This window comes from Psammomys obesus, unplaced genomic scaffold, assembly GCF_907164565.1.
Source record: "Psammomys obesus unplaced genomic scaffold, mPsaObe1.curated_primary_1811, whole genome shotgun sequence".
In the NCBI taxonomy this organism is placed as follows: Eukaryota; Metazoa; Chordata; class Mammalia; order Rodentia; family Muridae; genus Psammomys; species Psammomys obesus.
In genome coordinates, this window is record NW_026587032.1 from 2903049 (window position 1) to 2928920 (window position 25872).

A 25872-nucleotide genomic window follows, 5' to 3' on the forward strand; every position below is an offset into this window, starting at 1 on the left:
CCTGTGCGTGCCTCCATAGTCTCTGAGTTTTTATGTGTGTCAGTCTTGTGTCTAGAAGACACTGTTTCCTTGGTGTTATTCATTTCTTCTGGATGTTACTATCTTTCCCTCTTCCACATAGTTCCTTGAGCCCTGAGGGGAGAGGTTATATGACAGTATCTCTTTAAGAACTGAGTGTTTCAAAGTGTGTCACTTTCTTCACACTGTCCATTTGTGGGTCTCTGTATTAGTTCCATCTACTGCAAGAAGAAGCTTCTCTGATAATGGTTCAGTGAGACACTACGGATATAGCTAATGTTAGGAGTAATTTTATTGCTATGTTCCCTTAGCAGAATAATAGTATTTGGTTTTCTCCTAAGTCTGTGGCCCATCTAGTCTTGGTTTCTTGTCCCTTGAGCAGTGTCAGACAGTGTCAGCAGTTCCATTGCGTGGAGCAGGCCTTAAATCCAATCAGTTAATGGTTGGTTAGTCCCCATAGTATTTGAGCCACTATTGCACCAGCATATCAGGAAGGTAGGTCCCTATTATAAATTGCAGGATTGGTAGCAGGGTTGATGTTATCTTTCTCCATTGGTAGCATGCAGAGTGCCTTCCGGTATCATAAACAAAAGTCAGTAGGGATGAAGGCTCTAGTTAGAAACCAGCTCTACTTCTCCATGTTCATTGAAATATGTAAATGTTATCTTCAGCAACAGTACCTTACTAACAAATTGTGGAGTGGAACCAATAGCCTTGGCAATTGCCTGAGTTGTTTGGAGGTTTTTATGGGGCCCCTTTGGCCAATAACTCAATTAATTAGATGTAAACTTCCATTTCTGGTACTGGAAGTTTCTTTTGGTGATGAAAGATGTCTAGTAGAGGCATTCTCTTCCCCATTATTTGGTGATTCCACTTAATTTCTTTTCATAGATGTATGTGTTTTAAGAAACTTCTACGTAAGTATGTTTCCATATGACCGCTCAAAAAGTAATTTCTGACTCAGTTTTTGAAGTATTAGTTGATGTTCTGAGAATCTACACAAGCCTCATAGACTTGGGAGATAGATATTCAGAAAGTAGCTTGTTTTGTAGCACAGCATTGCACATTAAGGAAAAAGTGCAAGTCCCTTATGTAGTTCTTTGGTAGAGTGCTTGTCTGGTATTTATGAGGAATCTGAATTCCAGCATAGCCAAACAACATATTGCCCTCCCCCCCAAATCTTGAACTACTTAGGAATTTAATATTTCATATAACAGACTCAAATCAAAAGCCCATAGAGTATAGGTACAGTAACTGCTGTAGGTTTGGATTGTTTGAAGTGTACAAAAAAGCTTGTTCGTTTTAGGATATGTATCCATCACCCATCTTCTCTCAGAGAAGTCACTGATCAGTATTAGAAAGTCCAGTAATGCTTTAGTTAACAATGGCGATAAGTTCTGAGAAAAGCATCATCAGGCAATTTTGTGATTGTGTGACATTGTAGTGGGGTCCTTACACAGACCAACATAGTACTATTCAATCACTTGATGCGGCGTCTTACTGTAGTCAAGAAATGCAGTAAACATGAGTGAGGCTTTTGTCAATGTAACATGGCATATACTAATTTACAGTGAATTTTAATTTATTTTGACAGTGTTAGGGATAAAACCTAGGATGCTATGCATGTTAGTTGGGGACTTTGCTCCTGAGCTATATCCCAGCCCTAGAACTTTTTTTTTTTTTTTTCTTAATGAAAATAAAAGTATTCTTTCAAAGAACTATGAAGGGGTTGGAAAGAGATTTCAGATTGCAGTGCTTACCTTGCTTGAAAGCATGAGAACCTGAGTTTAATCCTCAGAACTCATGTGAAGAATCATGTGTGATGAAGTTTGTAGGATTCTTGCTACTAATCAATCAGCCAAGAAGCCTTAGTGAATTCCACGGCAATGAGGGAGATCTTGTCACGAAGAATAAGTAAATAAATAGACAGTTGCCAAGAAACAGCACTCAGGGTTGTCCTTTGGCCTACATATGTACCAATGCATAATCATACACAGCAACAAAAAGGTATACTAAAACTATTTAAACCAGCGATGGAGTCGTTTATCATTATCTAGTACTGGTTGTTATATAGAACTGTATTGCTGTGTTCTGTATAACTGGCAGGTCAGAAGCTCGTTTTACATAACAATCACAGATACATGAGTAATGTATTGCTCTCTGGCATTACAGCTACAATAGGAATTACAATATGGCGTTACAATAGGCAATAGGGATTTTTAACTGTGTATATGGTTTGTTGCTAATTTGCTTTTTTGTTGCTAATGACTTTTTTGCTTAGGTAAAACCTTATTTTATTCCTAATCCTCAACTGGTCTTTGTTCTAATGCCCTGAATAATGTCTGTAGTGTTTTGTTGGAGGTTAAAGAAACAGATGCTAGTGATTTAGGGTGTTGTCATGTCTCAGATGGTTAGTTTCTGTCTTCTTCACTGCTACTTCTTTCAGGCTCCATCACATAGCTTTCAAGTACACTCTGTAAGTGATCAGTATCTCCTTTCTGGCATTTGAATTTGTGACTGCAAACAAAATTCTGTAAGACTTTCAGTCTGCCTCTATTGGTGTTTCTTCATTTTCTTTTTCAGAGGAGCTAAGTGGGATATGTTAGGATAGATTTTGTTTCTTTTGCATACACCAAAAACAGCTAATATACCGTGTATTTCCTCTAGCTTGTTTTATAATGGTTAATTGGTACGAAAGGCCCAAGAAATTCCTTTCTACTTGTGTATAAATAAAAAATAAAAATAAAAAATAACTACCCACATATTTTGAAAGCATTTTTATTTATTTTTGTTTTGTTTTTTGAGAAAGGGTTTCTCAAAACCCTTGGCTGTGCTGGACTCACTTTGTAAATCAGGCTGGCCTTGAACTCACAGAGATCCGCCTGCCTTTGTCTCCCTAAGTGCTGGGATTATAGGCACATGGTGCCACCACACCTCTCTGGAAGTGTCTTTTTCTGAAGACCTTGGGGTTTTGTGAGTTTTAAGCTTGGTATACTGGAATAACTGGAATTTAGTAAACATCCTAGTTCTTGTTTTCTTACCCAATTAGTATGTTACTAGACAAATAATCTAGAGTGACAGAGTACCTGCTTATAAACCAGTGCCTTCTAAATATCAGTGTGAGTAGAACCACTTGTAGGGTTTGTTGAACCAGACTGGAGACATGGTGACATAATTCCTAAGATTCTGGGTTAGGGCCTGAGAATGCATTTTCTCTGCTAAGCTTCCAAGTGTTGCTAGTTTAGGATTTCCTAGGGATATTACTTAAAAACAGCAGAACTCAAACTCAAGTCTGGCCTCCCCTTCCCACTGCCTGGGTTGAGCTCTTAGGATAGTCTTATTATGGAACCCTGGCTGACTTGATATATGTAGTGTAAGATAGACTAGTTGTGAATTCAAGGGTTGGTTCCAGTACCACTGTAGATAGTCCATGTATAGAGTCTCAAGTCCCTTATGTGAAACACCGCTCTACTGCATGTAACCTATATGCAGCTTCCCATATACTTTGTACTTTCTCTAGATGACTGATGATAAAAAATGTAAATACTATTCTAGTCTACATTGCAGTATTACATAAAAGCAGCTCTATTTCTCCCTGCTGATAAAGACCAGTTTTTTCTTCCCAGTCAGCAGCTGCCCTTGCCTCTTGCTCCTTAGACTCTAGAGTTTAAAGTTACTCTGCTGGTAGCTGTAGCTTGTAGTTCAGTGAGAGTCTTGTACTACTTTCCCCCCAGAATGTATACACCCTTTGGAATCAGTATCTCCAAATCTTCAGGGTCACACTCAGAAATATAGATATATTTCTTGTGGAATGAACTCTTTGCTTGGCTTCTTTCTTGAAGTGGTTTTCTCTTAGTATAGTTATTATTTACCTGCAAACAAAAAAAAAAAAAATGCCTTTGTTTGCCTTTTGTTTTTCCCATTTTGAGACAGGATTTCTCATAGCCCAGGCTGACTTCAAGCTCCCCGTGTAGCTGAGAATGACCTTGAACTTCTGATTCTCCCATATAGTAATGTGCTGCCATATGCTGCTCTCTCTGTTTTTTGTTCTTTTTAATCTAACTTTACATTTTTACATATAGTGACCATTGTGTCTTCCAAGACTTAACGGGAACCTTTTGCAGGTTTCTAGAATCCATTTTCAGTATAGCTTACTCTCCATCTCCTTCGTGCTTTGCAAATTTCTTCTTCCTACCTGCCAATTCTTTTCAAGGCAGTTTGGTTTGAATAATCATATGTGTCACCAAATGTGTATATTTCTGTTTCAAGAGTCACTTGTTTTTGTTTCTTGATTCATTTTTCCCTTTGGAAGGAATGTCCTTATGTACTCAGGGTATTCCTAAAAGTAAAGTTCACTGAATTGGCAGGTTCAGTCTTAGAATGTTTATTTCCCACCTTCTGGCATTTACATTACCAAGTACTGCAATGTACAAAGTACCTCTGATTCATTCCTTTGTTCTTTCAGCAGTATGATATCACATGTAATTAGGAGATCTAGATTTGGGGAGCTATAGTATGATACATCAGAAACATTAAACTAGCCCTATTGCAAAATCATAAGTAACAACACCCCACATGAAAGCAAACTGTTTCTTATGATCAAAATGGGAAAGACTGCACTAACTAGTTGAGGATACCTAGCTGCGGCAACTATTATGTATGAAACTGCAACTGTGATGGGGTCTAGAAATGGTTCACACAAATTGAATACAGTATGACAAGGACCATCGTTACCTGCTATGTAAGTGTGTCCTGGTGTCATGAGTCCCTTACTTCAACTCCCCCATACATATAGACCTTCTGAAGAAATCTTGTCTGGTCTTACAGAGCTTTGAACTGGGGTCGTTCTCTTAGATCCAGTCAATTGGGGGTGGGCAGGACTAAGATGATATCACAATCTGGTACCTTGGTGCTATCCATGTGGTCTTCCCATATCTGAAGCAAGCATGGGCTTTTTAATAACATTAATGGGCTCCCTTATCTAATTGTACTTTCATGTCTGAAGTTAGGTAATCTTGTTCCTTTCCCATTCTACTGATTAGAACAAGCCATAAAACTAACCCATGTGGAGGGTTAACTATGTGGAGGAACACATAGTTTTCAGTTCTTGATGGGAGTTGGTATAGTCCTATTGCAGGAGAATATATGAGATAAGAAATATCTTTGTAACTGTATTAGAAGTTTAATTTGCTGTATCTGCTCTTACAAATCTTTGTATAACTTTGTTACTTGACATGGTTTCCTCCTTTAATTTAGCTATCTGCTTTATACACTTAAAAATCTTTTTCACTTGTCATTTTAATAAAGTTTAATCAGAGATACTATATGTTCAACTGTCCATAGTAAGTTGGACATTGTGGTCTTTGCACTCAGGGTTATTGTTGCTTTTTCTTAGTGTCCCTATGTTGCCTTATTAACTTACTGGAAAGCAAGTTGTATTGGTGTCTTTCTGTTATTAATTGATATTTGGAAAGTTACACATCACTGTATAACAGTAGTTAGCAGTGGTTTGTGCAGCTATAAATACATTTTTAACAAGAGAATAAGAATATAAAGAGAGAATTTACACTTGTCTGCGTTTTATTAATACCATACACCAGTAATCTTAACCTGAGTAGCAAAGCGAGTCTCTCTGTTGGGGCTGTAGACTGTGTGACGTTCTCATCTTAGTAGGCCAAGGCTCATAGTTAAGATTAATCCCAGCACTCATTGGGGCAGAGGCAGGCAGATTGCTCTGTGTTCAAGGCCAGCCTGGTCTACAAAGCCAAGTCCAGGACAGCCAGGGCTACAGAGAGAAACCCTGTCTCCGAAAAAAAGAAAGAGAGAAAAGGAAAACCCAGATCTTTCATAAGTTTTAGGGTGCCTAAAGCTCCATAACCAGCAAACAGTGAGACTAATCTGAGGAACTTGAAAACAAAGTGAGACTTAGTTGCCTGTGTTTTAACATTAAAATATTGTTTTTATAGTGGATACGAAATAAAAGGTCGTATCTACTTAGAAGTGAAATAATGAGGTAATATACTTAGATAAGAAGTAACGAGTTTTTGGCTTTTCGAGCTTCTCCTTATCTTTTTAAAACTTGTAATTCAGAGGCTTTTATGGCTCTTGCATAGTTAACAGAGCTCTGTCTTAGAAATGATTGGGTGCTTAAAAACATTTGTGTTGGGGGATGGGGATTCATATTTTAGAATGTATATTTGAAAAGTAATCTAAAAACTTTTATCTTCCACAGGACTTAAATACTATTTATTCTTACCTCCATGGAATGGAAATACTATCAAACCTCAGGGAACATCAGCTCAGGTATGTGTAACTGGTTTACTAGTCTGTGCTGTGTAGTTACTCATTTGTTCACCATATACGCGTTAAGCACCTTTTAAAGTCATCCTGTTTTAGACATTAGAAATAGATGCCTAGTTTCCTAGAGGTTGAAAGCACAGTAAAAACTGTATATAGCCTGGGTGGAGGTGGTACACCCCCTTTAATCCCAGCACTCAGGAAGCACAGGCAGGCAGCGGATCTCTGTGAGTTCAAGGTCAGCTTGGTCTACAGGGGTGTTCCAGGACATCCACAACAACACAATCTCAAAAAGCCAAAGAAAGAAAACAAAACAATAAACTGTATGCTGTGTAGAAGTGTTAAGTACTATGAGTATGATACAGCATAGTGAAGTGAAGTCATCTGGTGGCTGTTTGAGTTTAGATTATTATTGAAAATCTCATAGGAAGTAGGTTTTGAGTAGAGGCCTCTGTAATAGGACAAGAAAGACAAGAAAGAGGACTTTGGTTTCTGTTGCAGAATGAAAAGAGAGATAGAATAAACTAGTCTCAAGAGCCAGATAACTTAGGAAATTTTGTAAGGCTAGGTATAGAAATTTCTGTTTCTTATCCCAGTTTTCCTTAGCCGTAATATATTACGTCATTATCATATAAGCTGCAGGGTTTTTTTCTTCAATAAAATAGGGTGAAAGCTTTATCTTTGTTATAATGCTTTAAAGCTGAATGAGAATAACTAAAGCAAAGAACTGTGCTCTTCCTATGTGCCAGGTAGTGGAGTTTCTCTAATTTTCTTTCTGTTTTTGTGATAAAAACCATAACCAGAAGCAGCTTGGGAAGGAAAAGGTTTGTTTATTTGGTTTGCAAGTTCCCATCACAGTCCATAATTGAGAGAAGCCATGACAGGAATCTGAGGCAGGAACTGAAGCAGAGGCGGTGGAAGTACATTGCTTGCTTCCTTGTTCACCATAGCTTGCAGGTTGCTTTTTTATGCAATCAGGGCCACCTGCATACAGATAGTCCTGACCACAGTGATCTGGACCTTTCCACATCAATCATTAAATCAAGAAAATGCTTCATAGACTTACATACAGTCTAGTCTGATAGAGGCAACTACTCAGTTAGATTTGCTCTTCCGATTATGTCTAGGTTTGTATCAATTTGACATATACTAACTAGCATAGAACTCAAAAATCCTATATTTTCTTTTTAAATATTCTCAGGTGCTTAATATGGGCACAGTATGTTTACCTGGCATGAGTTCCTGCAGCCAAGATCCATATACTTTATGAACCTCTGCTTAGTCTTTAAGATAGTCAGGCTTGCCAAGCAGTGTAGCACAAGCCTTAATACTAGCACTCAAGAGGCAGAAGCAGATGGATCTCTTGAGTTCAGGACCAACCTGGCCTACAGAGCAACTTCCAGGACACAGAGAAACCCTATCTCAAACAAAAACATAATCACATCTGAGATCATATGGTTATATTATAGATGCTTTACAGTGCTGTAAAGCATTAATTATTGTGATTTTTTATATTTTCAGTCTGCTTTCTTTTGATGACCCATTCATTAGCTCATTGCTTTTCCTCAGTGTTCAAGGTTCTGATGGTGAACCAAATTGTTACAATATAGTTTATTTTCTATTGCATTCTGCTTTTTGTATAATGTAACTCAGGTGTTAGTATTTGTGAGTAAATCAGGAAAAATGAAATAAAAACTGAAAAATTAGAAGAGTTATGTTAAAATGTATTTTTTATTTTTAAAGATACTTTAAGTGCAACAAATCTATATACCTAGCAGATTTTTGGTGTAAATGTGCTGTTGTCAGTGACCTTTCTTCACAAGAGGTGGTAATGAATCATTCAGATATATATTTTGTCATTATAAAAGTTATTTACTGTTAATTGACAGGTCTTATAATATACATAAAAATAATAAGTCCATGCTACTTAATATCTGTTGCTTTTTTTAATTGGTTTTGTAGTTTTGTTTTACTTTGCTTGAATTTTGGATACAAAACTATGAAACTTGTGCCAGTCTTCATATATCTCTGCCTTACACAACTAGCTTATGTTACTTTTTTTAAAAGTGAAGGAAATGCAAAATACTTTAAGATAAACCAAAATATTATTTGTTGCTTTTATTAAAAATGTTATTACATTACATATATTTCCAAGCTTAGTAAAAATTTAGTTGTATGTCTAATAATTTTTCTATTGATGTGACAGTTTTTAAAACAAAATGTAAGATAAAACCTTAGCTTTTTACCCTTTTTATTAGGTTAATGTCTACAAGAGCACGCTATGAGAGATACAGTGGCAATCATATGCTTTTCTGGTAAGTGTTTTTATGATTAGCTTAGATTAATGTTGAAATCTTGACCTTTCACATTAAAGTTCATTTGGTAATCATAAATTAAAGTATAATACATACAAAATATAGTAAATGGTCTAGTGCATCAAATGTTAGAAATATATACAGCTGTGACCACTGTTGCTAAAGAGACTGGCTATCTAGAAAGTTCTACTCAGTGCTGTTTTAGAATGCTAATTACAATTGTGACTTTATTATTATCTATTAATTTTACATTTTTTAAACCTCTTATTGATAAAACCTTTTGATCAGATTGTTATGTACCAGATGTTAGTCCTGGATTCTTTAATGTTTTACTTTTGTTCTCTTTCACTGATATAGATAGAATATATGTTGGTTATCTGTTCTACTGTATATTGGGGTTGCTTCCAGATTTTTACTGTTGTGAACATATAAAATAAGTTTCCTGTGGGAATTTTGTTCACCCCTTTTGTACCTTTACTTATTTATTCCACTTAATCATCTTCCTAAAAATAGAACTACTAGCCTTCAGTTTTAGGAGTGTCACCAGCTTTCTACTATAGTTATGGCAATGGCTGTGCCTATGAGCTGTGTGTTAAGTCCTGGTACCCATAGTTTCTGTTTATTGTTTGTTTGCTTTTGTTTTTCGAGACAAGGTTTCTTTTTGTGGCCTTAGTTGTCTTGGAACTCGATTTGTAGACCAGGCTGGTATCCCCACCATGCCTGGCCCAGGTACCCATCTTTAACAACCTTTGCAGCCTATTTTGTGTGCTTGCTTCAGTTTTAGACATTCTGCTCCTTGTGTCATTATCTCACCATGATTTAGTCTATAGTGTCCTGCTTACTCATAATGATAAATGGTTCTCATACCTTCAGGTTGTTGGGCTAGCACCTAATGAAATCTTAAGGTCTTAACCATTTTTTATTGTAATGCCTTATTTATCTTGACTTGGGAAAGTTCTATATGGATTATCAAAATCCATGATGGTTGTGCTTGCTGCAAATACTTTTCCCATTATGGTTTTTATCTTTTCTACATCCTTTAAAGAATATATGCTTGGAGGCCAAAGGGTTCAGTTCCTCTGGAGCTGGATTTATAGGTGGTTGTGAGCTGCCGAACACTGGCCCTCTGTAAGAGCAGTATGCACTCTTAACCCCTGAGCCATCTCTACAGCTATGTTTAGTGCTTTTTAAAAAATTTTTTAAAAACATTTATAAATACCAACTCTGCTTTAAGATTGTAACGACCATGTTCTGTTTTTATTTAAAACCTTTGGTATTTTGCTTCCCAAATAAAGCATACTAATCCCATAATGAAAAAAGACTAGTCATTGTTGCAAAATATAATTCTTATTTTCCTTGATTTTATGTTTTCAGAGTAAGTTCATTCTACATAACACAGCTGTGTTATAGCAGTTATAAAACAAAAGTAATTTTTGTACATTAGATACAAATTTGTTGAAATTATGTAGGTTTTTATTTGATCTATTGTATGTATGCAGTTTAATGAAGGAAATCTGGCTTGATATGGAGAAAAGGTTAAAATGAGTATTTCAGCAGCCTATTTAAATAATTTGTTTTTTCTTTGTAATATCAAATTGTTTAAAGTTTCTTATAGATTAGTTATAACACAAAGTTCCTAGTGTGATTTTGAATACTTTAAAGAAAGTGTACTTAAATAAAGTATATTTAAATAAAGAATTTTGGTGGCTTTATTTAATGGAAAACCAACTTTGGTTTGGTTTTTATTTTGTTTGTGGAGTATTTGGGGGCTTGAGATACTTTCTTTGTATCACTGCCTACCTACCATGCTATCCTCAAATTCACAGCAATTGCTAGCCTCTGCTTCATGAGTGCTGGGATTAAAGTATGATTTTGTTGTTGTTTTGCTTTTGAAACCTTATTAGTCTCTTGTAGACCCACTGTCCTGGAACTCTCAGTGTAGTAACGGGTTTGCCTGACAGAGATCCACTTGCCTCTTCCTCCAGAATACTGGGATTAAAGGTATATGCCACCACAGTAGATAAAATGCTTTTAATGAGTTATTTTCCTTTGTGTGATTTTTGTGGCACTTTGTATAAATTATTTGCAAAACATTAACGCTAATGAATTTTGTAGTTTTTCCACTTTGACATATTTTTATACATTATTTGAAAAATGTCAGTAGCTCATGCAACCACTAGTTTCTTCCAAAAAGCATAGGAATGTTCCAAGCTTGGTACATCTTCTAAAACTGAAATTTTTGAAAGCTTTAGTTTTATTTTATAGTTGACAAATTTCTAATTATGTCTAGATGACCTAGCAGCTATTAATACTATTTACACTTGCCTGTGTCCACTTGGACTTTAATTTTGTGCTGGGTAATACATATGGATCTATTTGCATTCTTCTACATACAGATATTCAGTTAGACAGCCCCACAACCGCAACCGAAAAAGCGTAGAGACTCTAGACTGCATCTTTTTGACTTAGGTGGTCGGGGAGACCTGCCATTGACCTCCAGGGAGCAAATTTCCGAAGAAAGCGTGTCTCCCGCCCTGTAGCACAGTCTATTGCTATGCTACACTGGCGACGCTGGAGTGGGTGTGGCAGTGTAGAGAGATGATAAGAGCATAGGTAACAGTTGGAAAGAAGACAGATGGTGATAGTGATTGGCAGCTTAAACTTTAGTTTACTGAAGATCTGATATCTTGTACTGAAGCATATTCTGGTAAATGACTGGAAATTCATTTAAAGCAAACTAGAAGATCAGATCTCTAATAGTCTGGGCATGGTGGCTCACATGGGGAGTCTCAGCAGTGGGAGCCTCAGAGTAGCAGAAAGTTCCAGGTTAGACATACAGAGTAAGACCCTGTCCAAAAAAAAAAAAAAGTAAATAAATCTTTTTAAAGAGATCAAGAAATTGAGAAGGATGAATATCAATGTCAGTATAAAATCCAATGATATCAATGTTAGAAAGGATTTGTATCAGCTAAGAATTCTACAAGAAATGGGAAAATTGACCTTTAGTGTCCATAACTGATTACATCAGAGGACACTGACTCATATGATCTGATGATCTAATATTTAAAGCTGGGAATTTTTAATAATGAAAGGAAAACAATGGTTTGGTATTGATAGGTATAAGGAGAGGACACTGAGCCATCTGTAGGCCCAGAGGCAGGAAAAATATGTGAGAGTAGCCATTTACCATTGTGAAATATCTGTAGGTAGCAGTGTCCTAGGAAATCCTAAGAGAATAAAAGATGTCTTTCACATGTCTAACTGATTATCCTATCCTTGTGCTTGGTTGTTAAGGTACGGGAGAGTTAATGAGTATCTGCAGTATTTAAGTTTTTGCTGATAAGTGTAACTTTTTGACAATCCCCGAAAATGAGTGGCAAATAGGGGAGATCTAAAAATACTAGGACATTTGGTGAAAGTTGTTGAATTGTATAAAAAAAGGAAATCCTCACTTTCTCTCTCACATACTCACTTTCCCACCCTCTGGTATACTAGAAATGTAACCTCGGGCCTCAGACATGCTAGACAATTGCTGTATCACTGAGCTATATCCCTAGCCCCTTCAGTGACTTGAAATTGGAATTTTAAATAAAACTCTACTAGACTTGAAGTTTAGACTATGATATTATATGAAATTTAAAACTGTCTACAGATATAAGTCCTTGCAAGTAAATGGGTAGCATTTTGTTTTCCCACAAGTAGACTCTTTGAACACCCAATAATTTTAGGCTTCCTTAAATCTTAGTCGTCTTTAAGTCTTCCCGGAAAGTCATAGTTGTACATAAGAATATGTTTTCTAATTTTCAGTGGAATATTTCTAAAATAGATTGTTTAAAAACTTGCATTGATTGATAAATGTTCTCTGAGACAGTATCCCTTCTTTTACTGTCCCATATTTCTTGACAGCTGCTAACTTTGCATACTGTTTACCAGCTCTGTTCACCTGAGCCTAAAGTTATCTCTAACAGTGTTAATCTTATTTTCTTCACTCTTAACCTCATCTTTTAAAGTTGGGTGTTTTTGTACTACCTTTCATAAACATTTGGTCTTTTTGGGGGGGAGGTTGCTGGTGTGTATTGCTTTGGTTTTGGTTTTAGTTTTGTCAAGACAGGGTTTCTCAGTGTAGCCTTGGCTGTCCTAGACTCACTTTATAGACTAGGCTCCCTCAAACTCACAGCAATCTGCCTGCCTGAGTGCTGGGATTAGTATTTTTTTTTTCCTTTATGATGTGGCTATCCATTGTGTAAAGATATGTTATACATACCTTCTATGTAACTGTACTTTGTAGTCACTGTATGATTGACCATCATACACAGATAAGCTGACAATTAGAAAATAGATGAACAGTAAGAAAAATGAACTTCTGAAACTCTGTTCTGTAGAGGTAGGAAGGGTAAATTGTGGAGCTGTAGGAGAGAATGCCTTTCTGCCCTTTGCAGTATAGTACTATATATCAGTGAAGAGCTGACTTTGCTTTTTTGTGTCATTAAACAATGAATGTATACAATTTTCATCAACCGCTAAGTTGAGCTACTTTATGAGAATTTCCTTAAAATATTTTTAGTGTTCTCATGTTTTCTTTTTACTAGTGATGTAAAGGTTTTTTTTTAATCCGTGTGTGTGTGTGTGTGTGTGTGTGTGTGTGTGTGTGTGTTGAAAATTATCTGCTTTTCCCTTATGTGAGCATGCTCTTTGTAAAGTGTTAGGTAGCATGCAGATTTCTCAATATTTTTACTTACTTTTTAACTATTTTTAGTATTATCAGAATGATTCTATGCTTTGTTTCATATTAAATCTGTACATATGTAAACATTTGTATTTGTTTCCTCTTTTTCTTATGTATTTAAACAGTTCAGAAACTATTGCCAGATGTTGGTATATCCTGCTGTCTGGATCTGTACTTGTAAAAGACTCTATGGTCCTTCCTCCTTGCAGGTAAGTTTCCATTGATACTGTGTAGTTTTGTTTTGTGGCTTGGTCTTAATATGTTTCCTTCAAGATGTGCTCCAGCCTCAGACTCAGTCTGTTCCATCCAGCTAGGCAGAATTAATACTGTAGCTCTCTTGTTTCTTCTTTTAGATCTTATATGTATATTTTTTCTCAGTGGTTAATGTTTTTAAAGTATATTTTTCTGTTGGTACCATTGAACATTTTTGGCAGGAGTCTAATACTTACATTTTTTCCTATTTGAATCTTACTAAGTTATGTGACTTAGGACAAATTTTACTTTTCTGTAAGACAAAGATAGTAATAATCATTGCTAAGTGTTGTCATGAAGCGCTAGCAAGTTCTGCTGCTCAAAGCTTTCAGAAGTCTGTAAGAACTCATTGTAGAGCCAGATTGCTGAAGTTTGTATTTCTACCTAGCAGTTTTTTGGCAGATTATTTAATTTTGCTAAGCTTACTCAGAAATAGGTAAAATAGTGAAACTTGTTTGATAGACTCGGTCTGTGAAATAAATAAGTTAGCCTAAATAAATCTCCCTTAGAATAGTTCCTGGCTATTTAAAATAATTGTTAACAATCTTCATAATTACTTTTTGTTTTTTAAATATACCTTTAAAATGTATTCTTTCACAATTTATGTATATTTGGATTCTGTTCTTTCCCACTAAACACCTTCTTCTCAACAAGTCTTTTCATTTCATTTGTGTGTGTGTTACACGCATGCTGTGCCATGGTACACGTGTGGGGAAATCAGGACAACTTGAGTCAACTCTGTCCTTTTGTTATATGGGTTCTGAGGATGGAACTCCGTTCCTTGGCTAGGCAGCAAGCACCTTTACCTGCTGAACCATTTCATTGTTCAAAGAAGATTTTTAAAGTGGGATGTGAGATTGCAGCTAAATTACTGTCATAATGAAATTTATTAAACTTAAATACAAGGGCACAGGGTATCTCAGTTTATATGCCATTTTAAAAGTCATATCTGGAATTCTAAAACTTTACATTGTTGGCCATGGGTTAAGTGAAATCTGTGCTTCTTCATGAGTAGAATAAAGCGTGTTAACTTTATACAAAGAAATCTATTGGTTCTTGGTTACTTAAGCGTTTCTGTTATTCCATTCCCTATGTTTGTGAAACTCAAAATAATGAATTTGCTTTGAGTCAGCTCTGAAACCACTGCCTGTGGTTGTTTTTAGGATTAGTATTTTCTTTTGAATATTTTTACACTGTCCTCTGGCTTTTAAATAGTCCAAAATTTGTTGTAAAACTGCTTGCAACCAATAACTGGCCATTAGTTTATAATCTAGGCAATGATGTTTGAGTTTTTAAAATAATTCATAGGAATATTTGAGTTTTACAAAGTTAAAGTTATTTTGGACATTAACTTAGCCACTAAAAACACAGTAACATGATTATACTCATTTAGTTAATCTTTATATTAAAGAATATGGGTAGCGTGTTTTTTATATTTTGTGTGAAGAAGTTCTTGAAATTTATTGGACCCTTGTTAGGATTAATGAATGACTAGAAAGAGAAGTACATAAAATGATAATTGGCATAAAATAAGCAATCATATTTTTTTTTTGCTTGTGTGAATGTTGGGTCTGATCATTATGATAACAAAAGAATGTGAACCCTCCATAGTGTAAGACTAGGGGTGATAGTAGTATCCCAGTCCACAGAAATACAACCAGCTTCTCCACTGGAACAGTTTAACTTAAAGATATTAACTATTGAAGGACTTTGGTGCTATTAAGGATTAAAAAATAATTCACCCCAGCTGAGGGTGAGATCCCAAGTTAAAGACACACATAAAAGGGGAACTGGTCTTCTCCCTATGACTGACTGGAATCTAGACTTTACTAGAAAATGCTATTTGTACTATAATGCAAGAGAACTTTAGAGTGCGTCTTGTCAAAAGTTGGTTTATACTGTCTGGGAACTGACAGTATGAGCTGATGAACATTGATGGCAAGCAGGAGAAATACCCCAGTCTCATCTCTTCCTCTAAATGCAGGCTGGTTCACAGTGATGAAAGGGTCAAGAGCCCTGCCCTCCCCTTCACTTTCAACTGCAGAGCAAAGACCTTCTTTCTTGGGTACCCCTTGTCCCCCTCTGGTGACAAAACTGCCTCTTTGCCACCTGGGATAGTAGAACACTACAGAATCCATAACTTTTATAACAAACTAGGACTGTGAAGGGTCAATTTGAAGCAGAGAGTCGACCTATTTAGTGTTGAGGAAGTAGGTAAATGAAAAGTTAACTGTCATGGCATTTGAGCTTACATTGAATGCTTCTAAATACATTGGATTTCCATTCAACAGCAAAACAACTCTTTTTGCCTAATAAAATACAACCATCCTTATTAACAGGAAAGGTTTGAAGAAAGATTTTTCTTTCTTGGCAACAAGCTAACAAATATAAGGCAGTGTCCTGTTTGTTCTTTTTATAATGAAACTCCTGCAGGAAGTAACCCAAAAGGTACCCCAGGAAATTAAATTTGGCAAGTGGATGTGCTTCATTTTGCAGAATTTGGAAAATTAAAGTATGTACACTACAACATTGATACATATTTAGGATTTCAATTGGCAATTGCCTTAAGTTCTGAAAAGGCCGATTCTGTTATTATACATTTATTAGAAGTTATGACTATTAAGAGGATACCAGTATAAATTAAGACTTACAGTGCTCTAGCATATGTCTCTAATAAAATGAAACAGTTTTTTTGCGTATTATAACATAAAGCATATTGCAAGTAAACCTCACAGTCCTCTAGGACAAGCAGTTATAGAAAGATCTAATCACATTTTAAAAAATAGACAGGGAAGGGTAATAAAGACCCCCAGAGATAAAACACACAGTGCTTTATTAATTTTAAATTTTTTAAATGCTAATGAGAAAGGAACAGCAGCTTCAGAAAGACACTGAATAATAGAAAAATAAAACTGTCCAATTAAATCGGCCTGTATAGTTTAAAGATGTGTTGACCTCACAGTGGAAACTGGAATATGTATTAAGGTGGGGAAGAGGTTTTGCCTTTGTTTCCAAGGAGGAGAAAAGCTGCGGATACCATCAAAATTGATAAAGATTAGGTTTGACAGGAGAGATCTGAATAAAGAGAAGCTATAGTTTATCAGATAGCATGGTCATTCAGTTCAAGGCTAAAGTTTTCTTTTCTTTTCTTTATTATGTATACAGTATTTTGCCTGCAGGCCAGAAGAAGGCACAGGATCTCATTATAGATATAGATGGTTATGAGCCACCATGTAGTTGCTGGGAATTGAACTCAGCCAGTGCTCTTATCCTCTGAGCCATCTCTCCAGCTCCTAAAGTTTTATTCTTAAATAAAAAGGATATTTTTGTTTTTGCAATTAAAAATACGGTTAAGATATTTAAAATGTTTTAAGTAACTTCAAAGTTCAGACTTATTTTCTAAATCTCCAAGAGTTGGAGTAATTTGGTACTAAAATAAAAAATTTGATCAGGACAGTAGTAGCCATGCCTTTAATCCCAGCAGAGACAAGTTAGTTTTTTTTCTCAAGTCTAGAGTAACAATGGACAGGGTGGTAATAATTCACACCTTTAATACCAGCACTTGGGAGGCTTATGCCTTTAAATCAACACTCAGGAGACAGAACTTCACAGATCTCTTAGTTCAAGGACAGCCTGATACTGAGTAAGTTCTAAGTAGAGTAAAACTTGGGTTCAGGTGTGGGGGTTCACACCTTTATCCCAGAAGTTCAGAGGTAGAAGCACGCACATAAGAATTAGTAGTGATTAAACTTAAAAACTGCTTGCAAAAGGCAGGCTGAAATTCAAAGTCTGTCCTTTGTAACCTAAAAATAAGTTTCAAATTTTCAGAATTTTTTCTCTAATTTTCAATTGAAAGATAGTACCATTTCTATGCCCCCCCCCCCAAAAAAAAAAAAAAAGAGTTTGCCCTAAGGAAAGATATAAACCACCAAAAAAGAATATCTCCAGAGCTAGGGTTTGGGTAGGGTTTTGTTTTTATCTTTCCAGAAAAGTAAAAACATCAAATAAAGGAATCCAGAGACCACCGGACAAATGGAACATCCGAAGTAAAAGGACAGATTATTAAGAGAAATGTCAGAAGAAAAAGAGTAAATTGCTCAGTCTCCAAGTGGGTACCCTAGTAAGGAGAACAGGGACCCTCTCTGGCTCTTTGATCACCTCTCCCTGAGTGGGGAGCAGCCTTACCAGGCCACAGAGGAAGCCAGTGCAGCCACCTCTGATGAGACCTGATAGGCTAGGGTCAGATAGAAGGGGAGGAGGACCTCCCCTATCAGTGGACTAGGAGAGGGACATGGGAGGAGAAGAGGGAGAGAGGGTAGGGTTGGGAGGGGATGAGGGGGAGGTGGCTATAGCTGGGATACAAAGTAAATAAACTGTAATTACTAAAAAATAAATTTAAAAAGGTTTCAGGAAAAAAAAAGAATAAAAAAGGAGTAAATTGGCCAAGTGGTATCGTTTATCTCTACCTTGTCTCTTCTGCCTTCTGTGCCAAGTGGTCTCACATGCGGTCCTGAAAGACCCCCGGAGGGTATCTTCCGTCTGAGAGACCCCCTCCCAGGGAACAACGAGGCCATTCGGATGCAAACAGCAAGAGGCTTTTATTTTGATACACAGGTACCCGGGGCAGCAGAGTCACTCGGAGGACTTGCGCACCCCCTGGGTGGAAAGCTGGGGTTTTTATAGGGTTTTAGAGCAGAAGCGCGGGTACAGAAGCGAGAAGCATGGTTACAGGGGGCTGATTGGTACATTTACATGAGACCACGGTTTGCGTCAAAGTTTGGCAGGGACACCAAGATTCCAGGAACTGGGTGGTCAAAATGGTCATGATGACTCCTTGACGTGGCCCGCCACCTGTTGTTTTCCTTAGGACCCTTATCTTAACTGGAACAGTCTCACAGATATCCATGAGGGTGATTAACACAAACTGTTTTTAGTTCGACTGGGGCAGCCTGACCGCAGATATCCCAAGTGGGTGACACAGCTGGGGGTTTCTTAGTAATTTTCCAGTTCCCCACCTAGCCTACAGAGTTTCTCATAGCTATGTTTAACTTAGGGTGAGGCAGGGGTTTTTCAGTCCTAATCAATTAAAAAAGTAAAGCTGGCTTTGGGGTTGGAGCATGGCTCTCTTCTTCTCTAAACCCATGCATGTTTGTTATATCTGTCTTACCAGAAACACCACCTGGTATGGGACAGAGGAAAACAAAAAAAATGAGGGACTATTCTGTTGCCACTGATTTTATAATCTTTTGGTTTTTATTTGACTTTTAACTTTTTTAAGGAGTAAATATCCCAAAATCTATAAGATTGTTATGTATATGTAAACTTTTTGTCATGATACTAGTAGTCCTCCATAGTATTAACTAATTCTAAAATAAGCTTCATCTAGCTTCCTGTACATGTTTCCAGGTTTTAGTCTGAAGCAAGTAACTAGAAATAAAGGTTATATATCTCGGATATGCTTAATAGATTATGGTTCTCAAATCTTTCTGAGATCTGCTGATTATGGCATTTAAAATGTTTAGATTTTCTATTGCTCCCAACAGTAACTTTGTAGGTTTCTAAGAAGTTGACTGGCCCCCAACAATGAATCCACCACTAGGAAAAATTCCTTCATGCTTCTTTTGCTGCCTGGTTCTTCATAAACAGTGGATATCTTTGAATTGACTATTATGTTTCTACCTAGTCAGGATTGCCAGTAAACTGACAACCACCAACCAAAGATCAGCTTTGGACTACAGACCGCTTAGGACATTAAAAATGCTGAGTTCATATGAGACTAAAATGAATATTTTATAGAACTTTGAACTCAAAAATACTTAATCCTAAGACTGCCAAATACAACCAAGCTGGACCTTGTGGAAAACTTACCAAAAAATTGCTTCATTTTTTAAAATATACTGTAGTAGATTTAAAAATCTTTCCCTTTTTTAGACAAAAAGGGATATAGAAATAATATAAATACAATGCAAGAAAAGGGTAGATTATTGAACCTCCTCTTAAGATTGTTTAGTGATAAAAAATTACGGTTATAATTGGTTACATTGTTATAGATCTTTTTTATTGATATAAAATTAAGGTTATGTTTTGGTTGTAGCATACTACTTATCAACTCTTTTTAAGGTATTGTACCTATGTAATTCTTAAAAATACAATTTGAAGTTCTAATCCTTTTGAAACCTATCACAGACTGTTTCCGGGTAATTAAGAAATGCAAGCTAAGCTTGGCTAGGTGTTGCATGCCTTTAATCCCAGCACTCTGGGCAACAGAGGCTTAGTTTGAGGTCAGCCTGGTCTACAAAAAAAAGTCCAGGACAGCTAAGGCTACACAGAGAAATCCTGTCTCGAAAAGCCAAAAAGAAAAGAAAATTAATGACTATCAAACTTGTGGTTTTGTTAGCTACTAGTTTAGTTAATCGCAGGTGTTGTCTAAGTTAATCAGTCAAAATATAGCTAGAAACAAGCAATTCAGATAGGCTAGAGATAGATAAATGGTCTTCACAAACCTCAGAGATCTACAGAATATAACATTTCAAGATGTTTTATTAGAGAATTTTTGGAATTTTTGACAATGAGACATGTCGGTTCTTGGCAGCATCCCCTTTCTACTTAGAAGAAGATGATGAGCATCAAAAAAAAAAAATCTCCTTTAGGAGATGGCTTTGTATGTGGCAGGCTAGCCACTGTTCAAGAAAATGCCCTTGCTTCTACTGTAGACAGAATACTGGACAGACTGGATGCAGGAAAGTCAACTGCTTGGCTTTGCAAGGACAAGGTAGGCAAGTCCTTCATAATACCTGCTTCACAGAAAATACTGTCAAATAATCTGAGCTAGAGGGCGGAAGATGATGCTTCAGTTTTACATAGAAATTTAGGGAGACTGTCCAGGCAGCCAGCAGTCTGTCATTTCTATAGTTTTGGAAGCTGTTTGCTCTGCATTTCCTATTTATTGAGATAATACTTATCTTTCTTGGGTCTCTGATTGGGTTGAAGACTAGATACTTATGATATAAAGAACTTTGAACTCACCAAGATAGGATAGATAGTAGAATACTTTCTCCAAGGTTATCAAATACTAATGTACTGGACATTACGAATGTATTTTTTTTTTTTTTTTTTTACCAGAGAATATATACTTTATTGAGGCTAGAGAAAAGTCTTTTATTTAGACAAAAGGGAGAAACGTTGCAAGATATTTGATCCCATTGTGAACACTGAGATTGTGAACTGTAAAACCACACCTATTTTTTAGGTGTGGTTCAGCCCTAACACGAACCAAGAACTTTCTGTTTATTGTAAATAGGTGATTATGATGTAGCTCAGCACTGGCATACACCTTTAACCCAAGAGCTTTCTGCACACAGGAATTAATAAAGTTAACCGTAATTTGAGAGGCAGAGCAAGAACCCAGTTGACTTTGAAGAAGAATAATTAAGACAGCATGGAGAAGAGGAAAGAGCTTTTTGGCTTTGAACTTTTGACTTTTTCCTCTGGGGCTGTTGGATGAGCTAGCAGGCCTTTTCCTTCTGGGCTGTCACTGAGCTAGAAAGCTCTTTAGCTCTTTGGCTTTTTCCTTTGGAACATGAGCTGAGTAGGAACGTCAGCTGGGTGCTTTCCCTGCCTCTCTGAGCGAACAGGTTTTCACCCTAGCATCTGGCTCTTGAGTTTTTATTGGTATAATTGAACTTTAGGGATTTTCTTTCTTTAAAACAACAACCCTTCAAGAAAGTACAGTCTGACCAAAGAAAATAAACTCTGACCCAAATAAAAGGTACATAGTCCCAGTAATCTTTTTTTTTAATTTTTAATTCTCATTCATTCATTCATTCATTCATTCATTCATTTATGCAGTGTTCTGTTTGCATGAACACCTGCATACCAGAAGAGGGCACCAGATCTCATTATATAGATGGTTGTGAGCAACCATGTGGTTGTTGGGAATTGAACTCAGGATCTATAGAAGAACAGCCAGTACTCTTAACCTCTGAGCTGTCTTTCCACCCCACTCTACCCCGCCCTGTAAATCATTTCTAACTATATCAACTATATGTTCCACCATAATATCTCTGTATATTTTATTGATAAAGATTACCTTATAGAAGATTCACTTCCAATACCCTGTATGTATAGTAAATATAGGAGAGAGAATGGCATGTACAAACTAGAAAAGCTATTGGAGTCCTTGTTTCTATAATGGTCATAAGGGTAGTTCTTACTATCCTTTTAATAGTCATTTAGAATTCCTGCCTTCAGCACTGGGCACGGTGGCATATGCCTGTAATCCCAGCAGTCAGGGAGGAAGAGGCAATCAAATTGCTGTGAGTTTGAGGCCAGCCTCAAACTGTAAGGCTCACAAGCGAATTTTTCTAAACACAATTGTGTGCTACAACCCAATTTCTCTTTGGTAATTGGGGTTGGTTACTTGTGATACAATAGAATAACATCTGTTTGCTGCCTATTGGTTCAGTGGCTAGGGAGAAATCTCTATTTTAATAGAAGAATGATTGTGTTCTCCTAAGACCAAACCAACAGAGTTCAGTGTTGATATGAAGTAAAGAAAAATACTGTGAATAAGTTATTAAATAAAGCACTGAAAATACTGGGGAAAACAGAAAGCATTGTTACCAATAAGTGAGGTTTGGTTGAAGGTAATACAATTTGCAGTGCCAGGTGGGACAAATACTTTTTTAGCAAATGAATGATAGCACTACCAGAATCCTGAATGTAGATTGTCCTCACTGAGCAGCCAGGGAGGACAAACAGGAGTCCTCCATGGTAGAACAGATCTGTAACTGGCATTAGCTACTTTATGGGTTCTTCTTTCTTCCATCGTTCTCCACCCCATTTCTTCTACCCTTTCAACCTTCTAACACTAGATTGGGGGGGGGAGGGGAGATAGAGAGGAAAGGAAAGAAATCCCTGAATAAAGTCAGGGGTTGGAAAGGTGTCGATGCTCTCATTAAATTACTTTGTGTTGATTAGGGATGTTGAGTTGGGTCAGCTTTGATTAGGGATGTTGGGTCAGCTTTGATCAGGATATCTAATTTCTTCTTGTTGTTTCTTCTTTGCACATGACTACCTACACCCCACCTACTGGGGCACTAGAATTTATATACTCTGAAAAGTCCCTAAAATTCCAAACATCACAAAAAACTCTGTACAGCTGGCAAAATGATGCCCTTGCCCAAGTGTGAGGCAAATCATAGTCAGCTTCTGCGAAGCAGCTTCATATTCTCATACCTCGGATAAAAATGAAAACATATTCTTACAATATTTCTGTTTGTTCAAATCAAAAAATTTCCCAAATTCTCACTACCGAGATCCATTGTAAATCACCTGCCTACAGTAGTTGTCTGGTCCTCTAAAAGCTAAATACTCAGATGTAATTTGAGCCCCATCACATCTTCTCTCCCCCACCCCCTTGCTAGCATAGTATGTTTATAGTTCCACTGCATAAGCCCTGCAGAAGCTAGAAAAAAAGACTGATAGATGCCCTCTTTTGCCTTCTTAATTATTTATAGCCTTCTCTGGGACTGCACGGATGGTTCAACAAGTAAAGTGCTTTCCACCCAAGCATGAGGACCTGAGTTTGGATGCCTAGCAGACAATAGGGGTCCAGATGTCTGTTTATAATCCCAATGTAGTGGGGTAGTAGTAGCATGGAATAGAGGGGCAGAGAGAGACAGAATCCTAGGACTTGCTGGCCAGCCAGTCTAGCCAAAACATTGCGCTCTGGAGATCCCAAGAGATGCTGGTTCAGAAATAAGGTATAAAATGATAGAGCAAGACATCTAATGTCTACCTCTAGCCTACATACACATAAACTGCACACACATACTGTAGAATAAAATAATCCCCTCTTCATAGCAGTTGTCCTGTTAGAGCTTACATGGACATAGATATCTTTAGGTTCTGTGCCTGTTCTGAAAGATGCACATCTACCTACCTCTTCTCAGACTTCCTTGTTACCAGGCTTCCAATTTTGTTTGTTGCAGTCCCTGACTATTCAAAATTAATAACTGTCTTTTTAGAGCAGTAGTTGTGGCCATCCATTTATGAGATGAACAATCAGAGAAATCAATAAAGTTATATATAAAAAACAGAATGCATTAGATGTGTTAACTCAAGTTCCGTTTCCTAGAAATACCCATTTTCAACTTCTGTAGGATCAGCATTCCTTGGAATTATGGGTAAAAACCACAAGAAATAAATGGCAAGAGTAACAACTGGCTTTCTTGATCTCACTAGCTATCTTAATAGATAGTGTAATTTTAAAAGAGTTAATTTAAGGACTGGAGAGGTAGCTCAGCAGTTAAGAACACTGATACCTTTCCAGATGACCCAAGTTTGATTGTTCTTACCCACATGCCAGCTCACAACTGCCTGTACTTCTAGTTCCTGGGGATCTGACACCCACTTCTGACTTCAGCAGGCACCATCTGTTTTTCTAATTGGGTCTCTTACTGGCCCCTAAGGCTTTTTCAGTAGGCTAGGATGGATGGCTGACAGCAGGCAGTAGAGATCTACTGGTCTCTGCCTCCTTGGCACTGGTGTTACCAGTGAAGATGCACTGAGTCTGAATATTGGACTCAGTTCCTCATACTTGCTTTACAGGCTGAGCTGTTTCTACGCTTCAGATGTTTTTGAACAGACATTTTAAAATAGAAGAAGCACTAAAGAAAAGCTTATATACCATTTCAAGGGAGTAGGATGATAAGAGAGGTAAGGAAATACAATTTACTATAAAAGAACAAAATTAAAACAGCTAAAAACAGTAAATGCAAAGCATGATATTAAAGGTCATCTCAGCTTAATAGTAAATGTAATAATGGGAGAGGGGATTTTTTTGTTTTGTTTTTGTTGTTTTTTTGAGCTAGGGTTTCTCTATGTAGCATTGGCTGTCCTGGAACTCACTCTGTAGACCAGGCTGACCTCGAACTGAGAGATCTGCCTGCATCTGCCTCCCAGGTGCTGGGATTAAAGGTGTGTGCCACCATTTCAATGGGAGAATTTTTCAAGTAAGAGAAATTACTTTTCAAATGTAGAAAGACAGGAAATAGATTCTGTGTGTTAAGGCTGATAAAATCTTGATTAAGAAAAAAAAAAAGGAATTTAAATAAAGGTTAATATCTCAACTAAGAAAATGGAATTCCCAAACATGAATATTAAATTGAGTCTGGAGTGTAGAAAACAGATTTAACGAATAGCTTAAGGTGTATTCTTTCAGAATGTATGGACAGTTTAGTGTTAGAAAAGTCAATTCATTTAATTGATTAATAAGAGAGCAAAGGAAAAGATGTATAAATTGCTATAAAAGTGCAGGAACTTTTATTTTAAGAAATCATAATATCCTGTTAAGAATTTTTAATTTTTAAATTGGCTTCTTTATTTTAGTTGCTGAAATGTAGTTGTTTTGTGTGTGTGGTTTGTATGTACATGTGCATACAGGTGTGTTCTGGCAGCCAGAGAATTGATGTCAGATACCTTTTGTTATTTGCTCTCCCCCTTATATTTTGAGATAGGTTCTCTCAAAACCTGGTGTTCACCAACTGGCTGGACTGGCTGACCAGTCCAGAGGTCCATGTTGCCTCCTGCAGCTTTATGGTTGCAGATATGTGTTAAAGAAGCTTTTATTTACCTCATTTTATTGTCTTGGAGGCTTACTGCCTCCATCTGCTGACCTAGGCCTAGTTCAGAAGCTTCTAACCTCCGTACAATCTAATCTATGCCTAGACTGCTGAATAAGCTCACCCTTTCTAGTTCTTTCTACACTCTGGCTGGCTGGTTCAACTCAGCTGTTCTGGCTCTGACTCCTGCAAGCTGACTTACTCAATCTGGCATTTCTCAGTTTCTCACAGAATTATTCTGCTTGGCCTCAAACTAATTCTAGCAATCTGTTCTAATCTGGCCCGTCTCATTCTCTGGCTCACTCTGTCTTTACCTGTGTCTAGCTTGTTCTCTCTACAACCTGTCTCCATAAAACTGCCTCTGAATTCCACGAACTGAACTACCAGGAACTCAACTCCACTGCACTGTCTCTCAACGAACTCTCAGCCAAACTGCCTGAACAGCACTGACTAGAACTGAGAGATCTGCATGCCTCTGTCTCCTGACTGCTGGGATTAAAGGCATGTACCTCCACACTTGGAGCTAAGCTTTTTTTACCTGAAACTTACCCGATACCAGGCAGACCTTGAACTCAGAGATGTGCTTGTCTCTCTCTCCTGCGATTAAAGGAGTGTCTGTATTCCAGCCCGATCACACAGA

General features: G+C 37.0%; 1 protein-coding gene across 1 annotated transcript in view; it reads left to right on the forward strand.

Moving 5' to 3' along the window:
* Rapgef6 (Rap guanine nucleotide exchange factor 6) overlaps window positions 1-25872 on the forward strand; it is a 116780-nt gene that overhangs the window by 17136 nt on the left and 73772 nt on the right. Inside the window, exons 2-4 of the mRNA XM_055602841.1 lie at window positions 6251-6321; window positions 8574-8630; window positions 13482-13565. Coding sequence (XP_055458816.1) covers window positions 6251-6321; window positions 8574-8630; window positions 13482-13565 — 212 coding nt within the window. The remainder of the gene's footprint in view (window positions 1-6250; window positions 6322-8573; window positions 8631-13481; window positions 13566-25872) is intronic.